The sequence below is a fragment of the Dermacentor andersoni genome, chromosome 4 (genome assembly GCF_023375885.2).
Source record: "Dermacentor andersoni chromosome 4, qqDerAnde1_hic_scaffold, whole genome shotgun sequence".
In the NCBI taxonomy this organism is placed as follows: Eukaryota; Metazoa; Arthropoda; class Arachnida; order Ixodida; family Ixodidae; genus Dermacentor; species Dermacentor andersoni.
Window position 1 is genome coordinate 406,110 of NC_092817.1, and position 26,897 is coordinate 433,006.

General features: G+C 45.9%; 1 protein-coding gene across 6 annotated transcripts in view; it reads right to left on the minus strand.

Annotated features, from left to right (window-relative positions):
- Nucleotides 1-26,897, minus strand: part of tweek (transmembrane protein KIAA1109 homolog tweek) — a 647,796-nt gene that overhangs the window by 156,351 nt on the left and 464,548 nt on the right. For all 6 annotated transcript variants that reach the window (XR_008613545.1, XR_008613544.1, XM_050182732.3 and 3 more), the window contains exon 45: nt 25,220-25,462. Coding sequence is in view for 4 of the 6 variants with exons in the window: in XM_050182732.3 (XP_050038689.2) it covers nt 25,220-25,462 (243 nt within the window). In the remaining 2 variants the exon portion in view is untranslated. The remainder of the gene's footprint in view (nt 1-25,219; nt 25,463-26,897) is intronic.

Genomic DNA, 26,897 nt, shown 5'->3' on the forward strand with positions numbered 1-26,897 from the left:
GTTATCAGTACCATAGGTACACAGAAATCAAGATACACAGTGCTATACTCTTATTAAAGTAAACACCAAATTACTATACCAGCACTGATTACCACTCAGTTCTAGTAAGTATATGAAGATCAGGAAATAAATCAGGAAATTTTCTCAATAAAATTTCTGTTGTATAGAATGAAGTGCTTTTTTCTCTCCGAAACTAATGAATGAGTGACAATCTGTTGTACTGATTACCAATGAGGTTGTCAGTAGAATAGTGAACCTTAATGGAATAGTGGAATGTTTAGTCACAACATTTTATTTTTCACGTAGAAAGTCTTCCTGTTCACTTTTTCTCCAAAATATAGAAAGGTTATCCAAACTTTACAGTAGGTGGGATGTGGGTTATTGTAAGGCCAATCTGCATGACAGACAAAAGGACAACACATCAGGCGACTTGATCACCATCCATGCGTAGCCTTTGCCGACAGAAAAGCCCCTCCATCCCCATGCCACCGCTACTTTAGCCAAGTAGCGCTAACCTTTGATGTGCGCCGCTGGTGCCTGATTCGTTGCTCAAGCCAGTTCTGCTTCCGGAATTTCCACTTCTGGTGTTTCCATTTCCAGTTCCTCTGCTTGCGCAATTTCTGGCTTCAGAATTTTCGCTTGTTGCATGCCAGCACCTCTATGCAGCAGTGACATCGCTTACACTTAAAACCAGAAGCTGAGATATGTAAGTTGCGCTTGATGCCAGAAACTGAGGGGATGAGCAAGGGAGGAGAGCAGAGGAAGAGGTTAAGTTTGCAGTACTTAACCTGGTCAACGAAAACGTGTATGGAGGGGTTTAGCCGACAGTAAAGAGCAGGCACCATCTGCACCATTTCATTATTCGGTTCGGAGTGATTTGCCACGTGTCAAAGATTCTGAAATCTTCAAGGTCGCGGTAAGTTCTGTGGGGACGTGCGACCCTCATGCGTCCCCTGATATGTTGTTTTCCCACATAGCTCCCGTCTCCTGTAATCCGGCTTCGGCGCATGACTCTATGGCGGCAGTCGGTACGCTTGCAGGGTAGCACGAGAGATGGCGCGAGTGTTGCGCTGCTAGCACCACCCAACGGCGGAGTTAGTCGGGCGCGACAGGGAGGAGGCTCTTCCTCTTTGGCTCGGGTTCGGCAAGTAGTGCGGACGTCCTGTGCGTGCGCCAATCCATGCTTCTGCAAGACTGTCTTGCGAGGCCTACTCCGGGATGGACGAACATGATCGTTCGAACGCGCCACCATTCGCGTTACCGTATGTGCGAACGACCAGGCGTTGGTGTGCAGCATGGGGCGAACACATTCGCTTGTTTTCCAGTCGCGGTGAGTCGGACTTCCGCAATTTGTCGCGCGCCCATTGGCATGTTTTATGGATAGCAACTCGGCTAGCAGGCATTGATCTATGAAAGGTGAAATAAATGCTCGTGTGGTTGTTTGCACTACTGTGTTGTCGTTTTTTGGTCCCAAGAGCACGGGTGAGAACCCCACAGTTCGTGTGACATTCGCTCACTACCTCCTCCCCCCGCCTCACATTTCCTCCTTCATCCATTGTCCAAGCAAATACTTGCAACCGGCCATGACACTTTCACGCCCATCATGTTAACCTAAACCTAGTCATGTGATGGGTCGCTGTAAGCTAAAAAAAGCGAAAAAAGGAAAGACATCCAGAACAATGATCTGCATGCCTATTGGCACCGGATCTTCACAAATGCTTTTGCACTTTAGGAAATAAACACCACTTTTGTTGCTGTTCCCTCTGTCCACGTGGCATTACTGACAGAGGCGGCCCCTGCTGGTGCGGCTACGTTTTGTGAATTGCGGCGCTCGGGCGCTGTGTGTGCGATCCCCTCAACACGGGCCCTTCGACGACTTTGGACGCTCCAACTGGATGAAGGCGGGGCAGCAGCTTTCCTTAGCCTAGAAATCTAGGGAGGACAGAGGGAGTTTAAGCAAACTCCTCAGGGTGCTTCAATTCAGTCATGCTAGACTGACGAGACGTGACATTCTCCACTCCTTATGTAGATATAGCAAATAAACCACAAACTCCTCGTTCTCAATGAGAACATGTTCCTCCCTTCAACAACATCCTTAGCATGGATTAGTCGGACGATGGCATGGGCCAGCTACGCCTTTTGAAATGCCTGACCCCAACTCATACAATTGGCGCCAGCAGTAATAAAATGGACATTGCAACGTGGTGCTGCATCTTCAGTGAGTGCTTGGTTTTGCAAAACTCTATGCCTTTTTGTGGAAGAAGCAAAAAAAAACTAAAGTGGCAGTATTGCCCAAAGAGCGAAGCAATGACAGCTACAGCATGGTTTAGCATTGTGTTTGAACTCCTAGGATGGCGTGCAACATGGCGAACGACGCAGCACGTAAGGAAGCTGCTGCCGGGTAGAAGGGTCAACGTCTTGGCAGCTACCAGGCATCTCACAACGCTGGCGTTATGAGGAATACTGCCAGTGGCATTGCAGTCATCACAGCTTGATGGTGCATGAGACGAGACCAACGGGAACCCATCGGTGCTAGTCAGCACCAAGTGAAAACTTATAGAGTGTTAGCTTAACGTTGACTGTCTGTTCCGCTAAGACCATTGCGTGCAAACAGCAGCTCAGCAAGAATGCTAGTGTGCTTATAGTGGCGTGCGTACAATGCTCATTCCAGCAGTAGAAGACAGCCTGGCTTTCATGGCTACGCCACCGGATCAATGGAGCAAAGAGTTGACGCGTTGCATCTGCACCGCTTTGTTGTTTTTGCCACAAAACACACTATGTGTCTAAATAGACCCTCCAAGACCCTCAGTGCATGATCCACACATGTGCTGTCCATAGGGGGACAGCACCATGGTGGCGGCAGCAGCAACGGCGGGAATGGGGCATGAGCATCGGTATAATTGATTTCACAATGTAAATTCTGAGGGAGTGTTTTGACTATATGCGGGTTTGACTAATGACAACGCGACATACGTGTGTGCGTCAAAATTTCTGGCAACCTGAAAGGCTTTTTGCTTCGGCTCTTTAGGCTTCATTGTGTGGTTGTTCAGTTTAGAACAATAGCGAAGCTGGATTGTTGATTATAAGCTAGGTTGTGTTTACATAGTTCTGTTTAGCGAGCAGGACCAAGGCAGTAAAATAGCAGTCATGGATTTGAGGAGACTGCTGAGAGATGAATCGTTGGTTGTCGGTGAAGAACTGGGCCTAGAGCTACACAAGGAAATTATGAAATCGGAAGTATTAAAGCTGATTTCCGAACAGGCCAGTGAAAAGGACATTGGAATTGGGTTAGAACTCTTTAGGAAAAGAGATAAATGGGAGAAAGAAGAATAGGACAGAAAGGAACGCAAGAAAGATCGCAAGAAAAATGCATCTTGACCTTGAAAGCAAACATTTGGAGTTGTCTCAAGCGAGTGAAGGCGCTCTGGAACGATTAAGCGAGGTAGAATCATACCGCATGGACAAGCTGTTAAAGTCATTTGAGGTCAGGAACGACACAGGCTTGTTCCTAGGAAATCTTGAAAAGACTTGCAAGAAGATGAACTTCGCTCCGAGTACATAGTCACAGTGGTTTCTGTCTATGTTACCAACCGTGTGAGGCTGCTGAAGTAATCGCCAGACTCAGTGCATAAGATGCATATGATTATGTGAAGGTTAAGGCTAGCTTTTTGAAAAAGTACTGCCTTTCAGCTGTAGCCTTTCTGCAAAGGTTCTGGAGCACAAGCAAGAAGGCTAGTGAGGGATATCTAGAGTTTGTATATGGCTTAAAGGCAAACCCAGTCGAGTGGTTGAAAAGCGCAGAAGTGTACGAGAGCAGAGAAATGATTATTGAGTGGATGCGTCTAGAGCAGTTTTAGAAAAGCATCCCACAATCTGTGAAGCTGTGGGTGCCAGACAGAGGGAATGTAAACACTGTGGAAAGGGCGGCCGAATCAGCTGAAGAGTACACAACGCATAGAAAGCTGAATGCCGAGGACGGAAATTGGGGCGGTCGAAATAGACTGCTTAAACAATTTCTGTTCAAAAAGGTATCGCAGATGGAACAATCGGAGCATGTAGACGCAGAGAAAAGGACGTCAGAAAAGTGTGAAGAGAAGTCAAGTGGAGAAACCATCCAAAAAGAGCAGTAAAGGGAATTAGAATCCTTTAGATCAATCTAAAGAGCTATAAGTGCCAAAAACTGAGACATCTTGCTATGAACTGCGGGAAGCCTAGCTTAGTTTTTTCATACGTGGATAGAAGAGACGAGAACATGGAACTTTTATGCCCAGGTGTTCACAACCTGCATATCAAAAGAAAACCATGTCGGGTGCTAAGAGACAGTGCTGCCACCACGGACATTGTCCATCTGTCTTACGTGACGGTAGACGACTTCACCGGATAAGTAGCATGGATTAAACAGGTTGTGAAAGAACACAGCGTGTGTCTGACGACGACGAAAGTCAGAATCAGTGGGCCATTTGGGGAGCTTGTGACCAAGGCTGCAGTTTCCAAATTCTCACCACTGCAGTACATCTTTTTCGAATTGGTCATATCAGTTACTGTGTGAGAAAGGCCTGAAGCTTGGAGACGGCGTAGTACAAGTGTTAACACAATCCCAAGCACGTCAAATCGCGTCGATTTCATCTGAAAATGCAAAAGCTGCTCCAGCAGAAGTAGCAAAAGAGATAGCCTCAGCAACAGAAACCAAGCTAGGCTCAAGGGATGAAAAAGTGGTTGAGGAAGTCCTGCCAACTGACCAGCTCAACGAGAGCATATCACAGGGCATGTGTCAAAGGTCACGCTTGCAAGGAGAGCCAGATGACGCACTCACAAGCAAGACAGGCTCGTTACTATCATCAGCCTCAAAGAACTTTCATTGGCTCTTACATGAGGACAGAGAGTCACTGGCAGCTGAGCAAAAGAATGACAAAGCCTGGCTAAATTACATGTAACAGCTAAAGAAGGCATTGCCTGGTGCCACGTGACGATGCATGAGAAAGGTGGCTTTTTATATTGGCACTATAGACACCGAAAGGGCAGAATTCTGGATCAGTTAATTGTACCTACTGGGAGGGCCTTTTGGGTCATAGAAATGGGTGGTCTGGCCACCTAGACATAAACAAATAGAAAGAAAGATTGCTTAAGGAAGAGTACTGCCCTGGCTGTTTCAAAGACATAGAAAACTTTATGAGAACATGTTACGCCTGGTAGTGCTTGGGGAAACTGGAAGAAACATGGAAAGCTCCACTAAAGGTAAGTGCCCTTAATATCGGAACCCTTCAGATGAGTTGTGATAGACACGGTAAGGCCTCTACCAAACACGAAGTTCGGTTGCAGGTAGCTGTTTACGATGCTGTGTCTGGCTACAAAGTTTCCGGAGGCAATCCCTATGAAAAAAACTCAGCTCCATCAAAGTAGTAGACATGCTTATTTGCTTGAGTCGGGTTTTCAGACAAAATCGAGGCAGAAAAAAGGTCAGTATTCACCAGCTTACTGACTTCCACATTCTTACAAAAGTGCGGGGTAGAGTTAATACACAGTTCATTTTTCTACCTCAGTCAAATAGTGTAGAGAGGTGGCATTCAGTGCTTAAGCGAGTTTTGCAGGCACTCTGTTACGAGCACAAGAAGGACTGGGAGAATCGTCTCCCGGCTACTTTGTTTGCTTTGTGAACGGTTCTTCATGAGGCTGTACAGGGTTCTTGCCAGCAGAACTAGTGTATGGGAGAACACTCCGTTCCCCACTGAGAATGTTGAGAGAGATGTGGGAGGATTCATGGTAGAGTATGTGCTAAATCTGGTGGAATAGCTAAGTGCAACACAAGAACTAGTCGTAAAGAATGTGGGCGTGGCACAACAGAACACCAAGTTCTATTACAACAGGAGTGCGAGGCTTTGAACGTTTAACACTGGGGACAAGGTAATGATCCCCAGACCTTCAGGAAAGAACAAGCTTGAAGTTCACTGGGACGGACCCATTAGAGTGTCGCACAAACTTTCAGATACTAATTATGCTCTGAAAGTGCCCAGTTGCAGGAAGGTAGTGAGTATATACCACTGCAATTTGATGAAGTCGTGTGCGGAGCAGAGTCGTTAACTTTACCATCAAAGAGCCAGATGACATTAATACCGAGTTTAATGAGTGTAAGGCGACCTCCAACTCTGAAATCAGCCTGGAAGAAGTTGTAGAACACTCGGTAAGCACGGACACTCTTAAACCTGAGCAGTTGTACCTGGTACCAAACATTGAGGAACAAATCAAAAGAGTCAGTGCTGCTAAATACATTTCGACTTAAGATCTCGTGTGGGGATACGGGCAAGTTTCCCTTTCCAAAAGTGCCAGCTGCTATGCCACATTTATCTGGCAGTGGTTGTGGCAACAGCAACATGCACTGACCAACGTTTTTTGCATCTGCAGGCTAGTGTCGTTGTCTTTCGCTCCCCATGATCAACGTCCCGCTATTGGCTTCCACGTGTGTCCCGGCCTTCAGCAGGTGTGTGGATCAAGAATCTTCGGTGCTGTCGGAACCAGCGTCGTGCTTACGCCACCAGCCCGCAGTGGGAAGAGGATAAAAGGAGGCGCAGCGGTACCTGCACCTTATTCTGGCAGTGGCTGTAGCAATAGCAACATGCACTGACCAACGTTTTTTGCCTCTGCAGGTTAGTCATATTGTTACAAGGCAGAAACATATTTAAACAACGTGCGCAGGTTTGTGTGCACCCCCCCCCCCCCCCCCCAGAGGACAATGGCGTATTGGAGGAAAAAACGACGAAAAAATGCCACGTGTTTTCGCCGCACGCAGTCGCATTGTAGGTGGCCGTTGTCGGCGTGTACAAAAAAAAGAGGTGAAGCGACGCTCGAGAGAGAAGAAGAAGGCATTCCTGATCTCCTGTTTAGAACACGGCAGCCCTTTTTATTTACCCCCAGGGCACAAGTTAACCTACAATAAATAGTTGTGTCTGGACTCCCTTAACTGCTCGTTACAATATGCTTAGGTATCGTCATTTGTAATTCCAATATTGCTGCAGAACTTGTGTTAACTTGTACTGCCAAGCTTGTGTCGTTGCGCGTGGCCTTCCGGGTTTGATCGGTGAGCAATGCCTACAAATGCAGAGCTCGCCAAAAGGATTGGTGACATTGAATCCAAGCTTGGAAACGTAAGCGAAAGACTACTTGATGAAATTTTTGGGAAATTCCTGCTGAGGGCAAGCAATTCAGGTATAGACATCATAGAACTTAAGGAAAGAACTGATAGTTTAGAAACTAGCGTGAAATTTTTAAGCAAACTCGTCGAAAACCTGAGTGCCGAAAACAATGAGCTAAAAGCCGAAAACAAAGCTTTACAAGCAAAAAGCACTCTCACAAAGAAAGTTTACGAACTCGAGCAATACTCTCGACTAAACAACGTCAAGATTAAGGGCATTCCTTGCACACAAGGAGACGACTGTGCTACGGTCATACAAACTATTGGCAACAAAATTGGCTGTCAAGTAATGGCCGCCGACCTCAACATTGTTCTTTGTGTTCCTATAAAACACAACATAAAAATATAATCGCTCGCTTCTGCTCGAGCACGAAGAAAGCTGAGTTTGTTGTGAAAGCACGGAAAGCTAGACTCTGCCTGAGCGATAGTGGCCTCGCAACAGCAAAAGAGAACCCTGTCTTCGTTAATGAACGCTTAACACTTGAAAAGAAAGCTCTTTTTTCGAAAGCTTTGGGTCTGAAGAAAATGAAAAACTGGAAATTTCTGTGGAAAGAAAACTGTCAAATCAAGGCTCGGAAAACAACCGAAAGCCGCATCTTTCGCATCGCAACTGAATCCGACCTTTCAGTGGTAACTTAACTTTAATAAACCTGTGCGCCGCGCCTGTCACCTAGGTTGTGGGCATGCGTGACTCTCACGCGTCCTCTGATATGTTGTTTGCCCGCATAGCTCACATCTCCTGTAATCCGGCTTCGCCGCGTGTCTTGATGCCCGTGGCAGTCGGTGTGGTTGAAGCGCATTGCGAGAGATGGCGCGAGTGTGGCTCTGCTAATGCTACCAAACAGCGGGGTTACTTAGGCGCGGATAGGAGAATGCGCTTCCTCTTTGGTTCGGGTTCGGCAAGCGGTGCGGACGTTCCGTGCGTGCGCCGATCCATGTTTCTGCGAGACCGTCTCACGAGGGCTAGTTCGAACGCGCCACCGTTTGCGTGACCGTACGCGCGAACGACCAGGCGTTGGGATCTAGCAAGGCGCAAACATATTCGCTCGCTATCCAGTCGCGGTGAGTCGGACTTCCGCGATTTGTCGCGCGCCCATCGGCATGTTTTGTGGATAGCAACTTAGCGAGCTGGCATTAGTCTATGAAAGGTGCAATAAATGCCCTGGTGATTGTTTGCACTACTGTGTTGTCGTTCATTTGTCCCAAGAGCATGGGTGAGAACCCTACAAGGTAAATCTCATAATGTCGTCCTATCTCACGGCCAACCAGTTAAACAATCTTCCTTCAAATCATTAGCGATCTGTCTTGCATTTGAATGCACGCAGTCTGCGCAAGCACTTCGACGAATTCTCTGATCTCCTTTCTTCATTCACCTTCCCATTTTCAGTCATCGGAGTATCCGAAACTTGGTTGAGCGACCTCAATAAACACCTTTTCTGTTTTTCTAGTTTTGTTCCTGAATACTTCAATTGTCCGTTCGGCAACCATGGTAGCGCAGCACTGTATATCTATTCTGATATTACATACAACCAAAGGAACGATCTTGTGCGTAATGTAACTAATTGTGAAGACGTTTGGATTGAACTTAAAAATGACTTCCTCAACTTAGACAACAAAGACCTAATAATTGGTTGCATATATCATTCACCCTCATCATCAGCAATAGATTTCTGTGCTGCTCTCTATAATGTCATGGGACTGCTAGCAGATGAAAACAAAAATGTAATAATTAGAGGCGACACCAACATTAACCTCGCTGATAGTACGTCTACTAATGCTTTACATTATTCTGATTGCTTTAACAGCTTTGGTTATGAATGTTTAATTAAGATACCAACACAATGTGCTAACCACCCCATAGGTACATTAATTGATTATGCATTATCAAATTTGGCATATCCATCAATGCAGGTGTTATAATGACCGACATAACTGATCACTATCCTATATTTTTAAACTTGCACTATACTCATGGCTCCGAAAAATCATGTACACGAATTTTATACTAGACAAACAATCATTCCTTGAAGCCGTGTTGAACCTTGACTGGTCCCCCATCCTTTCTACAAATGATCTACAAAAAGCATTTGCACTGTTTATCTCTATGCTTGAGTCATGTTTTGATCGTCAGTACGTTCAAGTTAAATGCAAAAAGAAATTTGAGTCACCTCAAAGTCCATGGATAACAGATAAACTCTTAGCTTTAATGTGCAAGAAGGATAATCTTTATAAGAAAACCAAACGACAACCATTTAACAAGAATTTAGCCATTCGGTACAAGAAGTTTTCTAACGACCTTTCTGCCACATTGAAAAAAGCTAAAAAAACATGGTACGAAAGAAAAATATTGGAATGCTGTAAAAACGTAAAAAAGAAATGGGAAATTGTGAACACCTTCTTAAATAGGGCAAAACTATAACAGAAATTGCTTATCAGGGTAAGGTGTACAAGACCACCAAGGAAATAGCTGATGCGCTTGCTGATTTCTTCTTTAGCAGCGAACTACAGAGACCTGCGCATGACAATCCTATGCCCCAGCGCCTGCCACAGTCTTTTTTTTTATTTCCAACTACATCCCAGAAAGTTCTAAACATTATAAACAACATGAAAATAACAGCCACCGGCATCGATAAATTAAACCCCATATAAAATTAATTGCACCCTTAATAACTGATGTCCTTGCAGACATAATCAACATCATGTTTAAATCAGGCAAATTCCCACAGGAACTTAAACAACAAGGCAAGATCACCCGAATTTTTAAGAAAGGTGACCGCTCTTTTAATTTTTAATTATTGCCCCAGCTGTGTATTACCTTTTTTTTAGCAAGATAATTGAAAAGCTTATAGAAAAAACGTTTAACTAATTTCCTTACGAAATTTAACATTCTCTCACCATTCCAATACGGCTTTCGCTCGGGTTACTCGACCGAACTGGCTCTCGTTGCTCTAACTGATCAACTAAAGCTCGCTATCGATGAAGGCAATTATGCAGCTTCAGTATTTGTAGATTTAAGCAAAGCATTTGAGAAAATAATTCATTACATCTTATTTCGTAAGCTTAAATTGTTAGGAATTACTAGCACAGCACTTTTGTTACTACAAAATTACTTAACAGAAAGAATGCAGGTAGTAATTATTTCAGGTGTTCATTCTAAAACCATGTTCACTAATACTGGCGTGCCCCAGGGTTCTATACTGGGTCTGCTTTTATTTTTATTATACGTCAATGATCTTCCTAACTGCCTCTCTTCTTCGAAATGTATACTTTATGCAGATAATACCACTATCATTAACTCTAATAAATGTCTTACAACCTTAGTATTTAACCTTAATGGTGATTTACACAGCCTGTTGGAGTGGTGCCATACTAACCAGCTATAGATAAAGCCCTCGAAAACTAAATTTGTTGTATTCACTTCCCACCAACGAACACTTTCCTCCATTCCTCCTATTTTTCTTGGTGCAAGTCCTATTCTGCAAGTTTTTCACGTAATTATCTTGGTATAGAAGTAGAAAGAAATCTTTAATTTATTGAGCACTTAATCAGAGTAAAACAGATTACCTACGGGATTAGGGTACTAAAGCACAAAAGGGTCTAAAAGCATGAAATATATTTAACCATCAAATATTACTATCATTATATTTTTCATTTATTCATTCCCACATTAACTACTGCATTCCTTCCTGGGGAAACACTTACATAACCCATTTAAACTCACTGCAAATCCTACAGAATCAGGCTATTAGGATAATTACCATTTAGCTCATATAACCACAACGGTTAATATATTTTACGAACTAATCACATTCTTTCAGTCACACAACTCATTAAACGCTCATTAACCTAGATACCTTTCTCTTCCGTCAAATCGATTACAATCTTGTAATCTTTCTAATCATCTCAATAAAAACCGTTTCTGATTCTATGGGCACTTTTCGCAATCTCATTCTTAGCTTCAGGCTGAAGAAAGCACCGTTTAGCTTAAGTTGATGGATATTGTCTTAAAAGACTTGCATTCCTCCTGTTTGTCCATTTACACTATCAATTACCCTGTACTTGGTTGCTAACTTTCTCGACTTGTTTCTCCATTCTGTGCCCACGCTTTTCAGGTACAGTAGGTACAGATACTTGGGTACTTTAGCCGCCCATTTCTTTTGATCCATGTTTCCGAGTCTTTCTTAACATAAATGTCCTTAACATAAAGCGTGAACGACAGTGAAGACAGAGGGCATCCTTGCTTCAGTCCTTGGTAACTTCCACCACTTCATTACAATTTCGGCCTTCCCATACAAATTTCACTTGTTTGTTTCCATATATCTCCCTCAGCAGCTCCACAAAATCGTTATCTATGCTTTCGTACTTGAGTATATCCTATAACAACTGCCTGTCTACATTGTCGTAGGCTCCCTTACAAATATCTAGAAATGCTATCCATAAAGGTCTATTCTGAGCTACTGAAGTCTCTATGCATCAAGTCAGAACAAAATTTTATCTTCTAAGCATCTGCCTGGTCTGAACCCATTCTGTAGTTCCTCCAGTACATCATTTGTTTTCACCCACTTCAACAGTTGTAATTTTATGGCTTGCGTAGCACCGACATTACTGTAACTGAGCTGCACAAGCTCGTCCTATCCTTATCACCTTTGCCTCTATAGATGAGGTTCATCTTGCTTTCATGTCATCCAACTGGAATTTTCTTCATTTTAATCACTTTTTCAATATCATTAGTCAGCATTGCCTTGCTCTTTGAAGCGAGGTTCTTGATTAGCTATATTGGGATTTCATTGGGTCCTGCGGCAGTGTTATTAGGGACATTTCCTTCACCTTTCTTCCAGTAAAAACTTTCAATGGTAAATTTTGATTTCTCAGGTTTTTCTGTTGATGCTGGATCTGTCTGGGTCTGAGCTAGGCTTTCTGTTGTGTTGAAGTTGGCCCTGACAATGTCTGTGATATATCGCAGTGGATGGTCTCCTTTGACGATGCCACAGTCTTCATCCCTTACAGCTATCTGCAAATTTTAAGTTGGAGCTCCGAAATCTCTTACATGCTTCCTGAACCTTTTTGGTACATCACTGTCTCTTTCGTAAATGTTATGCACCCAACATTCACTTGCATATTTAATTTTCTCTTGCACAAGCTCACTCACCCCTTCCCCCCCTTTTCTAGGTATTTGTCTCATCTAAGGAGCACCTCTTCTTTGTTTAATCCTAACTTTTTGGCTTCTCGATGACCCCTAGATGCCTGCTTATGCTCTTCTATAGCTTGCTTTATTTTCTTGTTCCACCACCGTATTTACATGATTGTAAGTCGACCTATTCTTTTAAATTTAAAGATCTGAAGTGGGGGGATTGACTCACAATCAAAACCAAAACATGGCCCCACCAAAAAGTGAAACTAGTGAGATATCAGTGGAGCTACAACGTAGTTATAATTTTATGTTTGCTCTATGGCCCTACCCATCGTTTTCGCTATCCCGCACGTTTGTTTGCTTTTCGGAAGGGTTTTTCAACATTTTTTAGAGTTTTACAGCACACACAACAACACTCATGGGGGGGTGTCGATAGTTGATGGAAGTGCTGCTGTTCCATATGCGGCTGCACCCCCAGAAAAGCAGCGCTTGCAGGGAGTATCAATAGTTCATGGAAGAGCAGACACCACTCACGTGTTTCTCTTTCCCTGTAGTTCCTAGTTTGACGAGTTCGACTCGACTGCCGACTAGGTGCTACTCCCATGCTTCCTCAGTCATCATGAGTGCTCCAGGCCCACTAGACATTCGGCGCTCGTTCACAGCGGTGTTCAAGAGGACTGCCATACTTTATGCTGAAGAAACAAATCACTGCGCAGCAGGATGCAAGTTCGATGTTTCTGAATGGGTGGTGTGAGAGTGGGGATTGCAGTGAAGCAAAATTTTCACCTGTGACGGCAAGCAATGAATTTCCCATGGGCCAAAGTCGGGACGCTTTCCAGAGCTGTAGGCTAAGCTTGCGGCATACGTCGCTGAAATTCGTGATCGGTCCCTGCCAGTGAAGTGCGACATGGTCACGAAACAAGCCCAGATCTTCACCTTTTAAGGACCTGCTCTGCCATGAGTACAACGAGTGGCTGGCGGCAGAAGACCATGAACTTACGCCAACCAAACCTGTCAAAAGAGCCTCCCTGACAGCTGTGTGTGGTTGGGTGCATTCGGCGTGGGCTGCGGTTCCACAAGATGTGGTGCGGTCATTTGCCAAATGTGGAATTTCACTGGACGACGAGGTGCTGTGGGACCGTAGCAGTGATGACGACGGCAGCACTAGTGAGGACGATGGCACAAATGAAGACGAGTAGTCCAGTGACCATGCCAGCTACTAATAAATTTTTGTTATGGAATGTGCGCTCGGGTATGCTTTTTTTTTTCTCTGTCACATGCGATATGGGGGGGTCAACTTGCATTTGAATTGACTTATAATCGTGTAAATACGGTACTTACGTGGTTTCCGCTTTCCAATCCAACAGTTCTTGTTTCCTTGTCTGTCTTCTACCAGGTCCTTATATTCCCAGACTGTTGTAGGAAACGCCTTTATTTTCTTCTCTATGTTTTTTTGCAATCTCTTGTATTTGCTACTTATCTTGGCTAACAGCGCCCTCTTGGGGTAGCTGGGCATGCATGCCGCATTACACTTTTTCGCGGGGGAGCAAAGCAAATGGGACGGCAGGAGCACAAATAACCAGCCAGCGTGCGCAAATCCCAGAGGTCATGAGTGAGCTTACTGCTGGGAAATGTCAGCTGGGAGAGGGCAGTAGCACAGCTGCTATAAGCTCTGCCAGGCTTATAAGCTGGCATGCTACATAATCCCCTACACCACAAAGTAGGTTCACTTTTGTGTCGGGACTTTCGCCTCTGAATGTGAAACTAGTAGGGGTGTGCGAATATTCAAAACTTTCGAATAATTAATTTAATAGTCCCTATTCATAAATGTGAATATTTTTCAAATACTTTTTCAAATATTTCTAATCAACTGTGCCCAATTAAACATAAAACTGGAGCAAAAGTACGGTAAATTTTCACATCCACTGGCATAGTATAGATGCAAATGCCTGTATAGTATAGACATAAAACATGAGAACTTGCACAGTGGAGCAGGCTACGTTGCTTAGGTAGCCATACTTAACAGACTATAGGTATAATGATCATTTGGAAGAGTCCTGTGCATGCGAAGAAACTACTTGTTTGTTCCTAATGCTCCATTTATGCTTTAATAAACAAAGCTTCATAACATGCCATGTAATGAAAGAAACTTGCTAACTTCAAGAATGCTATGATGTGAACATCATTATATATAGATGGTGATAATGGCTGTTTATTATTCGTAAAGTATCTGATTACAGTATTCCATTAATATTTGATTCGGTCTCAAAAATTATCATTCACACACTGTTAGAAGTTACTATAGTGAGAGTGTATGAAAACAGTTGCAGACCGATTTTTTAAGTTCTCGCAAAAACATCAGAATTTAGTTGTACAGGCAGTCCAAAATGGTGAACTTTACCAGTAAAATGATTTTTATTGCTTTTTACAACACCAGTGGTATAAAAAATAGTCTTAATTTCTGTGAACTTTAGCACTAACATTATTTCATTGCTTTTCACAAGGCCACTGATATTAAATATCAACTCAATTTTGCTCAGTGCTGTGTTTCACTGATATGCCATCTGCTTGAACTACCACAATGATTGGCACTACGAGGGTGGTTCGCTTTCATTCGTAGCGCAGCTCGACATGTGTTGTGCACCTTGATAAAATTTGGATATACATGCGTGACTTATGACTGTGCAACGCTGTCAGATTAGGCTATGATGCGAGAATTGAGTTTGGAGCATACGCCATTTCAACCTGTATGAGCAAAAACAAACTTCGCGAAAGTGTTTGCGGTAGTTGCTGGCACGTTGCTTGTGGACCCAGGGATCTATAAAGTAAAGCTATTCCAAACTTTCCTATTCCAATTCTTAAATCATCCCACCACGATTGGTCAAAAGATTATCAGGCCACTCCCATTTTGCCTGTCTGTCACGCAACGTTACGAAACCGCAAAAACATTCCATCTGATATCACATGTGCATACTGATTATGCGTCATTAGGCCAAACAAAAGAAAGAAAGTGGTGGCACCATTAATTTTGGTGCATTTGAATTTTGTTCCCATCGAAGGTTGAGGGTTCGATTCTCACAAAAGGTCATGAGTCAAGTGCCTTAATTAACTTTGCTTTAATTAACACCAAAGGTTACGGGTTTCACTCCCAGCAGTGGTTGTGAGTTTGACTCCCACCAAAGGTCGTGGCTTCACGTCCCATCAATAATCGTGTGTGGCACCATCAATTCTGGTGCCATTGAATTTTCTTGCCATAATGCCGGACGGTCAATTTTTCAACCCATGAAGCACTTAAGGCTTTCGCCTTAACAATTACTTCTGATTCGACACCTTTTTGGCTATTAGCCCGCTGCTATTTGCCAAATGTTTTCGGGATATGCCCACTTTGCCTGTCTGTCACATGGGATCACAAAACCGCGAGAACTCACCGTATCAAAGTGACATGTATGTGTGAAAGACACATTACTATGCCAAACAAAACTGAATTGTTTTTCTGAATGGCTGGAGACTGCTCCGTTGCGAAAAGAGTCTAAGATGGATCCACATTGATCACTCTGGCACTGGCTACTCGGAGCTGCTGGGAAGTGTGGATTTATTTGCGGATAATAAGCATTTTGGTGGCAGTGCAATGTTATCAAGCCATTTCGGCATTTATACTACATCGCTCTGCCAACTCTTCCTTGCTAAGGAGCCATTCTTGTGGCATTTTTAACATTCCGTTGCATGCCGCCGTGATTTTCGACAAGCCACCGCAAGCTACCGTATTTACACGACTGTAAGTCGACCCCCCATATCGTGTGACAGGAAAAAAAGAAAAAGAAGAGAGAGAGAGAGCATACCCGAGGGCGCATTCGATAACGAAAATTTATTAGTAGCTGACATGGTCACTGGACTACTCGTCCATCACTAGTGCTGCCATCGTCATTGTAGCTACGGTCCCACAGTGCGTCGTCATCTAGCGAAATTTCACATTTGGCAAACGACTGCGCCACGACATCTTGTCGAACAGCAGCCCACGCCGAATGCACCCAACCACACGCAGCCGTCAGGGAGGCTCTTTTGACAGGTCCAGTCGGCATAATTTCGCGGTCTTCTGCCGCCAGCCACTCGTACTCACGGTGGAGCAGGTCCTTAAAAGGCGAAGATCCAGGCCTGTTTCATGACCATGTCGCACTTCAGTGGCAGGGACCGATCGTGCATTTCAGCGACGTACGCTGCAAGCTTAGCCTACAGCTCCGGAAAGCGTCCAGACTTCGGCAAGTGGGAAATCCCTCACTTGCCGTCACAGGTGAAAATTTCACTTCGTTGCAGTCGCCACTCTCGCACCACCCGTTCAGAAACATCGAACTAGCGGCCTGCTGTGCAGTGATTTGTTTCTTCGGCGTAAAGGATGGCAGCCCCCTTGAATGCTGCTGTGAACGAGTGACGAATTATTAGTGGGCCTGGAGCACTCATGAGAACTGAGGAAGCATAGAAGTAGCACGTAGCCGGCAGTCAAGTGGAACGCGTTAAACCAATGCCTTTCGTCAAGCTAAACGCAACAGGCAAAGAGAAACCCGCGAGCGGTATCTGCTCTTCTATGAGCTACCGATATTCCCCGCAGGCGCCGCCATTCTGAGGGTGCTGCCGCGAATGGAACAGCGGTGCTTCCATCAACTATCGATACCCCCTCATGAGTGTTGTGTGCACTGTAAAACTTTCAAAAATGTTGAAAAACCCTTCCGAAAAGCGTATAAAAACACGCAGGATAGCAAAAAGCTATGGGTATGACCATAGAGCAAACATAAAATGGTAACTACGTTGTAGTTCCCGTTGGCATAGAGTTTCTCACTATAACAACTATAGGGAAATCTGGCACCGCCGTCTATGGGAGTTTCTTAAGGGGGCACCGTGCCGTCATGGGAATGACGAATGACCAGCCAACACGAGCCTGCGAGGCTCGTGTTGGCTGGTGTTGTACGAGGCTTTGTCTAAAACGTGGATATGGCGACACAAATAACGCGTTCTCAAAGTAAAAGTTTCATTAAATCTTTCCATTCACGCATATTACATCTTTACTCACCTACAATGCATGACCAAGCGAAGAAAAGCAAGAAAAGACGACAAACTGTTTCAAAGCGAGCCCGAACCTTGTCGTCTGTCCTCCAACTTTAGCAGCCCGCTGATAGTTTTTACATAACATATAATTAACATGTAATAACAAGTTCTCATAGTTAAACAAAACATGTTTTTGCGTAATAATAAAACCAAAACAGCTTTTCACATGCTGTTTTAGTAGAAAATGAATCATTGTGACCGACAGAACAGTGCTTGCCAAGCACATCTTCAAGGTGTCCTGTCTCTCCGAGAACGATGCCAACCCGAAGTCACAATATACCAGCATTCCCATGCATACCACAGCGCAGCAGCGCCAGATTTCCCTCTAGGAAAGGTAGTGAGAAACTCTATGCCCGTTGGTCTCGCTTTTTTGGCGGTGCCATGTTTTGGTTTCGATTGTAAGTTGACCCCCCACTTCAGATTTTCAAATTTGAAAAAAAAGTCATCGACTTACAATCATGTAAATACGGGTAAGGGGAAGCGGACCAATCGCAGATGCCGGCACCAGCCTCCTCGTCCTGTTATTTACTTTCACTATGCTGGCTCTGCCCCACCAAAGCTCTCTCCACTTCAGCATGCGCCTCGCCTCTTGTCACCCAATTAGATAAGAAAAACTGCTCAATGTAGGCAATGCTATTTGCTTTAAAAGCAAGAAAAGCGACTTCCTGTAATTGAGGAGCATGTTTGATTGGGCTTTTCAAACAACACTTTGGGTAACCGCCCGATGATTGCGTCGGTGGTCACGTAAATCTGATGTCATGAGATTGGAATAAAAATAGATTGCAACAGTTTTACGTTATAGGCCCCCCAATCTAGTTTTTCAGCCACCAGTCTAGCCTGTGATCTCACGCCCAATCACTGATGTGGTTTACTGGTACGAGCATATTGGAGGCCACCTTGCTGTGATGGCCTGCTGCCCGCCACCGCATCAGCTGGCAATTAGAGACGCATTACGATAGGCACTGTGCCAGCATACAACAAGAACAGCTGGGATCGAAACCATGGTGTTTCATTTCCATGTGTTCTGCTAACAAGTATCAACAACAGGTCCAATGCAAGGCTTGATGCACGCGCCTTGCCTTTGAAGATGGCATGTCAGATAAAATTTGACATATTACAAAAGATCAGCAGCGGAAACACGCGCCATGAAGGCTCCAGTGCCATACAGTTGAAAGCATTCTAATGCAAGTCATGCGGCAATGAACATCATTAGAAAGAGAGAGAGAGAGAGAGAACATTTATTTGGACCGTAGAGGTCGTTGCTCTTGAGGTCGGTCGAGTGGGTGGTATTCTCATTCTAGGACTCCACTGGCCATGGCTGCTGGACGTACTTGCTGGACGAGAGCTTCTTGTCCGCCAGGGTATCACCGGTCAGCTGTACCTCCCACCGCTCAAATGACATGCTAGGCGTCTTTAAGTGTTGAGGTTTGCCCCCACACCCCCATGAGATGTGAAAGAGTGTAGGGCGTGTGTCGCCGCACCAGGGGCAGATGCCGCGATACGTATGTGGGTACATTTTGATGTATCTGTGTGGGTTTGGGAATGTGTTGGTCTGAATAAGTCTGAGAGCTACTGCCTCTTCAGTGCTGAGCTTTCTGTGAGGGGGAGGATTTAATGGGATTCTTGCAGCCTCGGGACTAGAACCTGAGTTGCCAGCAGTGGTGTTCATCCATTGGTAAAGTTACGGCAGGCCTGTTGCGAATCGGTAACGACATGAACTTCCCTGCCTACCCTGTCTTGTTGCTTTATTACTAGCGCCGCGGCTATGGTCTAAGCCACAGCTAGGGTTTCTGCCCTGATGGAGGCCGCGAGGGTCAAGGAGTTGTCTCTCCCGCTCGCGGAGGCTACTGCGAAGAGGCCCCCTACAGGGTATGCTGCCACGTCCACGTATGTTACGTATGGGTCACCTTTGCATTGTTGGCGCTGTCTGTTGACATGAGCCTTGCGTCGTCCTTCATGAAGCTCATGACTCATGTGCTTCGGTATGGGGTTCGCCTTGATCTTGCCTCTCACCTCATGCGAGAGTGATCGTTGCCCATCGAGAGCACGGAGCTCTGTTGCCATTCCGGTCCAGTAGAGGATGGTTCTGCCCGCCACCGTGTTCTGTAGTCTGGCTTTTTGCGAAGCCATAACCGCATCCGACAGCTCAGCAAAGGTGTTGTGGATCCCGAGGGCCGCTAACTTCTCATTTAAGGTGGTGACAGGGAGACCCAGGGCCGTTTTGCATGCGCCTCTGATGATGGCATCGACTAGTTCTTGGTCGTTTGTTTAGAAAGTGGTAGTGATATGGCATGCTATATGTTACTCTGCTGATCACCAGAGCCTGGACGAGGCGAACTGTGTCCTCTTCTCGCATGCCCTTGCAGCTTCTTGTTATTCGTTTGATAATCTGCAAGATCTGACCTTAAGGTTTGGATGGTGTGGGAGGTTTTCAGGTTGCTCTGGATCCAAAAACCCAGAATCCTAGTCTCATTGCTTTCCGTGATCTTCTGGCACTCTAGATTGAGGTCGATAGGGCCGGAGGACTTGTAGATTCCTCCTCCATGCACCCAGATCACCTCGGACTTCTCCGGCGCGCAATGCATCCCGCTCGCTGCCGCAAATCTCTCGACGACTGTCGCGGCCTCCTGAAGGGTCACCTCCTCTCGCGCGAGGGAGCCCTTGGTGGCCCAGAGCATGTCGTCGGTGTACAGAACGTAACCTAGGTCCGGGATCTTCCACAGCTCTTTGGTAAGCAGTAGCATTACGACGTTGAAGAGAATCGAGGAAACTATCAACCCTTGCGGCAGTCCTTTGTTTGGCACGTCGATCGTATCCAATCGAGTCTGGCCCATTCCGATGGTTGCCGTCCGGCCCGTCAGGAAATATAAGGATTTCATGTAATTAAAGATGTGCTCCCCGCAGCTGATATCGTTCAGTCCCTTGAGAATGGCCTCGTGAGGCATGTTATCGAAGACCCCCTTCAGGTCGAGTGCGAGCAGGAGGTGTTCTCCTCCCTTCGGGATGCCCTTGAGAACTTCTTCCCTTAGGATTAGGAAAGCATCTTGCGCAGAAAGTCGCGGCCTGAAGCCAAGCATGGTATACGGGAAGAGGTCACCGTCCTCTATGTAGTGTTGGAGGCGGGTTTCAATGACCCTCTCTTACAGCTTGCCGAGGCACGAAGTCAGAGAGATGGGACGCAGGGCATCGATCGCGGGCTTCTTGGTGGGTTTTGGAATGGTCATGATTTCCACGTGTTTCCACTCGTTCGGTATCTGGCCCTTGCTCCAGAATTCCTCGTTTAGGTATTCGGTCAAGTCCTGGATGTGCATCGGGCTCAGGTTTCTAACCATGGCATTTGTGATTTTGTCAACCCCAGGAGCAGTGTTGCGCTGTGAGGCTCGTGCCGCGGCATACGCCTCTTACTCCGTGATGGGAGCGTCCAGTTCTGGCCTTGGTTCTCCTTCGTACTTTAGGAGGCAGGGTGGTATTGGGTCGCTACCCAGGTATCTGATTTTCAGGCTGTCAATCAGATCCTGGTCGTTTCCGGGGAACTTGAGAGCGATTTCTAGAAGCGTCTGACCGGTTGTCGATCTCGCCTTGTCGGGCTCGATCAGGCAACGTAGGATGGCCCGCGTCTGCGCCGTACTGAGGGTACTCTTGAGCGAGGTGTAAACCTGTACCTAATTTTGCTGTGTCAGCTCGTTCGCGTAATTTTTGGCTTCTGCTATATGCTCAATTCATAAACGTAGTTTCCAATTAACCCCTGTCACTTCCACCGTTTGAGGAGGCCCTCACAGGATTCCCACAGGTGTAAGAGCCGGCGGTCGACTTCAGGCGTCTCGATCGTGCTCTGGATGGTTTTGGTGGTTTGGATGTGGGCGTCCCAAAGGTGCTGCATCCATTCCGCTATGTCCATTATACTGTTTTCGGACAGGGGTACTGCCTGTACGCCTCCCAGTCCATGAGCCTAATTTCGCCAATTGTTCTCTTGAGTTTCGGGGAGGATACCGAGATGCTGAGGATGTAGTGATCGCTGCCTAGGTGCGTCCATGAGTATACCCTTATGTTTCTTAAAAATGACAGGTCCGGAAACGTGTCTCGACTTAGACTGTTGCCTACTTGGGTTGATTGGAGGAGGTTAGTTATTAATTCGAGGCCTGTTTGGTCAACTGCATCGAGGAGCGACCTCCCCTTTTGCGTGTCTTGTTGGTAGCCCCAAGTCGTGTGTCTAGCTCACGAGGGTTGCAATGTGGGCTTGTTGGTAATGCAACTTCAAGGGGTGTACGGTAGCACGATTAAAGGACGGGACAAAAGAACACACAAGGACACACACAGCACTGTGTGTGTCCCTGTGTGTCTTCTTTTGTCCCGTCCTTTAATCGCGCTACCGTACACCCCTTGAAGTGTGTCTAGCGTTCATGTCTCCCACCACTGCCAGCTGGTTGCAGCCAGCAGCTCTTGCGCTGTCGTAAATGGTGTTGCGGAAGTCATACTTCTGAGCCCTCGGCGGACTGTACAAATTCAGGATGAAAGTGCTACGTCTACCCTTCTTCTGCGGGAGGACTTCCACTAGCACGTGATTAATGTCGTGATGTTGATAATGTTGTCCCACGGAAGTCACCGTTTTGTGAACTAAAACCACGACCTTCGGTGATCCCGCATGTTTAATGACGTGGTAACCCTGTAGCTTGATCGGCTGGTTCTCGGCCTCTTGAAGGCAGATGACGTCAGGGGGGGGGGTATGGGTGATTTTGGCTGAAGAGCTGGAGTGAACTTGCCTTCTTGTTGAAAGAGCGACAATTCCACTGCCAGATCTCTAGGTGTTCGAGCACACTGCGTGTGGTGTTAGCCATTGCTGACGTTCATGACACCGCCGTTTCAGTTGTCGGTGTCCCTGATGTCACCTGTGTTGTTTATGCACCTGTACGCCTTGATGCGTGGGTTGCTGCTCTCATCGTCGACCCACTTGCGCGAGCCAAACTCAACCTTGCGTAATCTTCATTCAAGGTCTTCATAGCTTAGTGTGGTGTTCTTCTTGACTTTATTGTTTAATTCACCCATCTGGTAAAGAATCTGTTGTAGCGTAGCATAAATGCTTTCGAGGGTGACTACACTTGACTGGCCTTCCGCTGCCGAGACCGCACCGGTGAGCGAGGAGGGCGCGGTGGTTCTTGAGGGGGGAGGAATGGAGATGGCGGGCTGGTGGCCTATCGTTCCGCTTTGCAGCCCTGCCTGTGCTCATGAGGGTTGCAATGTGGGCTTGTTGGTAATGCATTTTCAAGGGGTGTATCGGGTGGTTCAAGTTGTGGTTCAAGGGGTGTACGCACTACCGTACACCCCTTGAACCTGCCTGTGTGTTGTTGTTTTGCTTAGCAATGCTTCTAAGCGTTGCATGCATTGATTTAGGTTGTTCACTTGAGCTTTGAGTTTTTTATTTTGTTCCCTGATGCGCGTACATCCTGGGGAGCATTTACTATTGTCACTGGTATTTTGAGCGGAGGAGGTACTAGAGTGATTCCGGCTCACGTTGTTGTCGTTGGCTTGGTTCTTCTTGCCCGATTGGTTCTTCTGCTTCGATGTGGATGTCGAGGTAGAAGGATGCCGCTGCCCTTGCTTCTCTCCTGGCTTTGGCCACTCCGAGCGGAATCAAGACCTGGACCTGGACTGGGCCCGGGACCTTGAGCGGCTCGCCGAGGACTCCGAGCTGAACCACCGCAGACGGCTTTGCCTTGGCCTTCTTCCATCATTGTCGTTGTCTTCCTTCCTCCTTCCGGGCAGAAGGTGCTTTTTGGTGGTAGTGCTGTTGTTTTTGAGTTTTTGCTTGCACTCGCGAGACCCCATGGCATGGGCTTCGCTGCAGACGGCGCACTTGATCGAGCACTTGTGGTCGTCCGTCGGGTCGTGCGTCCCGCAAGCGAGACAGATCTTGATGTTCGAGGTAGGACAAATGTCTGATCGGTGTCCCTTGCTCTGGCACACGTAGCAAATTTGTTTTGCTGGCTTGCAGGGGTGGCGCTCAGTCTCCCCTCCGTAGTAGTAGACGTATCGTGAAACTACGTGAGAGCTGAACGTGATCACGGCCGTCTTGGTCTTTCCCAGTATTCGGGCCTGCATGATTTCCACACATTGGGTCCTCACCCTTAGGTGAGTCATAAGCTCCTCGGGCAGGGTATCCGGGTCGATTCCATGAATGACACCCCAGGCCACTCCGCCCGGTGCCGCAACGTAAGAGTTGACTTCGTAAAGGCTGCCACGCAACACAATCGGCGTGATCTTGCGCGCAACATCTGCGACCTCCTGATCTGGTGTACTAACAATGATTATGTTGGAACCGGGTCTCAGGCACACGAGGAAATGCGAATTGTCAACTTTCCCTCTGCAGGCGGCCGAGAGGGCTTTTGAGATTTGGTTGAATGATGATTTTCAGGTCGCTATGTGACAGGGGAGGGAGTCGTCACCCCTTCTTAAAAGAAGGCTTCTTTGATGCCCCAGCGCCTGCAGCTGCGTAGGATGTTGATGATAACGCGGTGGTGGAGAGATCACCCTGCCTGCCACGCGTACTTGCTGGCCTCTGGCGAGCTTCTTCTTCGTTCTTCGCTTGAGGTGTAAAGACCAATCGGAATAAGCACACAGCCCTACGACATGACCTGAGGCCACAAAGTTTACCATTTGCTCAAAGTTTATAATGAGAAAAGAATTGTCAACATTAAAGAGGATGAGATGCTTCTATGAATATAGTACAATACAATCAGTGCCAGGTAATATTTCACGAAAATACTGTACACTTCCTCTAATTCAACTCCGGTTAACTGGATCTTTTCAGCGAATTCAATCCCAGCCATAAGGTCCTAGCCAGCGCCCATGATTTCTATAGGCCCAAGCTATCGTTATTTCAATCCTAAAACTGGTCTTCGGTGGATAATTCAAACTTGATTAATCAACATGCACATGCCTGACCCCTATGATGACCCCTAGAGCAACCATTTTAGTGATAGCGTCTGTCTTGGCAGAGCGTAGGAGACAGTTAATGCGTTGAACACATGTAATCTTCAGTCAAAAATGGCTAATTTAAGCCTGCCTGATGTCTGATTATATTATTAACCTATTTCTAACACATGCCTTCTAGCATGTTTCTTGCTAAAAAACTAGGTGTATGTTTCTACTTTGTCCAGGAGCTTTAATGTCACTTGTTGTTAGTTCTCTATTTTTGACACATAGAAAGTGGGCACACGTTTGATTTGGGGTTGGGCTAGATCGGGAGAATACTACAAATGAATTAGCGGTGTGCTATGACAGTTTTTCTGCATCTTGTTTAATTTGAGCTGCTAGATAATTTGATCAATTTCGACCCGTCAGAGTCAAATTAATGAAAGTCAACATTATTATTCTGAAAGGTAGATTTGGTCTGTAAGTCTCGGTCCTGAAGAATTACAGAAGGGCACAAATTGTCATTAACCTGACATTAGCATGAAGCTACCAAGAAAACCTATCACTGTTTCTTGGGAAGAAAGCTTCATAATTGAAAGAATTTCAACCCTACAGTGGTCTTTATTTTCGTTTCAATTCTAAACCTTTCCTTCTTCTTTTTTTGATAGCTTTGTGCTACTACTGTATTCATGACTCTTTCATGAAACTTGCAGAAGTAATTTGCCATGGGCATTTAATGATAGTGCTTTTCAAACTGTCAAGGTTAACCTTACTGTGAATCTATTTGGCATAAATTTGCAACATGCACCGTATTGTATCGACTAAAGACCGATGAGACTGACTGCTGTGCTCCACACTCTAGGATACCTATTTTGAAAACACCACTGCAGCCTGACCTTGACACTCTGCCTGCGTAGCTTCTTGATCACATCTCGGCGGAAGTCGTTGAAGACGGCCGTCTCGAGCTCCTTGAGCCGCCTCTCCTCTTGCTCAATGGTGCTCTGGCTGGCACCCAAGAAGCGCAGGTCGCTGATGATCTTGGCCTGCTCATTCATCTCTTTCTCAATCAGCCTGGAACGCTTCTTGGCATCCACACTGGGGTCCAGCAGCAAGCAGGCATGTCTCAGGGTCACTGGTTCCTGAGACACAAAAAAGAATTTCCTTCATCAAAAAACTTGCATCCAAAATAACTTTCGAGAGTTTCTGCACTCACTTGCAATTATATTTCTCAAAAAAGAAACATATATAGGAAGGCAAAAACCTGTTTGTACTTTTGCAATTCCCGATTACATGGAATAGTTAAAGGGTCCTTGAAGTTATATTGGCAGTAATCCACCAACACATTCATTTGCCACATGCCTTCTATGTTTGTTTAGCAAACCCTGCAATATAAACGATCGGAGGATGGCCTATCAGTAAGTCCATAAAGCCACTCTGGTGCTTTTGCAAGAGCTGAATCATTAAGGCTATTATGTCAGTAGCATCATGTTGGGGTACTGTTCTGGACATTGTCGAATTCTGCAATGTTGTTGGACTTAGAGGTGGCATTTTGAGCCAATCAGAGAGGCCCTGAGGGCTACTAGAGTGCCTCTTATTGCGTCGAAGTGCCACCATTATCAAATTTGACAACATGGCAGAGTTTGACAATGTCCAGAATAGTAGCCCTGCTGTACAACTCCACTGTCTTGAAGTCACCAACTTGTCTTCACTTCTTTCCACAAGATGAGGAGCCTTTGTGCTGTCAGTGGCTGTTAGACAAGAACTTGTTTTCAGCTACAACAGCTTGATGCTTGCTGTTCTCATTTCATGCCTCACAATGTAAATAAGTTGCGTGAAAGTACTTAGGACTACAGGTGTGAAGTTAACGGGAATGAGCCAGTGAGGCACACTCAGACCTGCCACGAGACAAGTAATAATCTTCAATAAGAAATTATTTTTGCATGCTTTCATGCCCACTGGACTCTGGTAGCATAATATATAGCACTGGTAACAGGGATAATCAAGCATACTTTCAACGCACAATAGAGTGATCTTATGGCCGGAGAGGTATTTCTCAGCAGGCTGAAAAGCACCTATAGTAAAGATGTGCGTTGCATTTGTATGGTGACAGTGGAGTTAATTGTAAAATGGCATTGTCCTCGGCATTACCCTTGATGTTGCCTTAACCTAAATCACGGAGGAAGACATTTAGGAGGTGAAACTCCCGTCAGCGCGAGCGAGCGTGGCCGACCAGATAAGGTCACAATTGTATGCGCCGACGGGGCTGTATGCAGTGGCGCCGCCATGCGGCGCGCCGTAGAAGCCGCAGCGAAAAAATAAATAAAAATACAGTGCCTGGGCAGGCGGCTCCGGCGTGCTCTCCGGCCACTTCCTCCGTGCCCTCAATAGAAGTCAGGCATGCGCGGCCGAATGGGAGCAACACGCTCGACTGGTTGCCCTGGCAACCGAAATGGCGGCAATTTCTTTCCAGGCCGCCAGCATGATAATGGCTCCGTTGGCTTGTGACCTTTTCTGGTCGCCACAAACAGCGGAGTTTCCACTCCTAAATGTTTCTTACTCCGTGACCTAAATGCA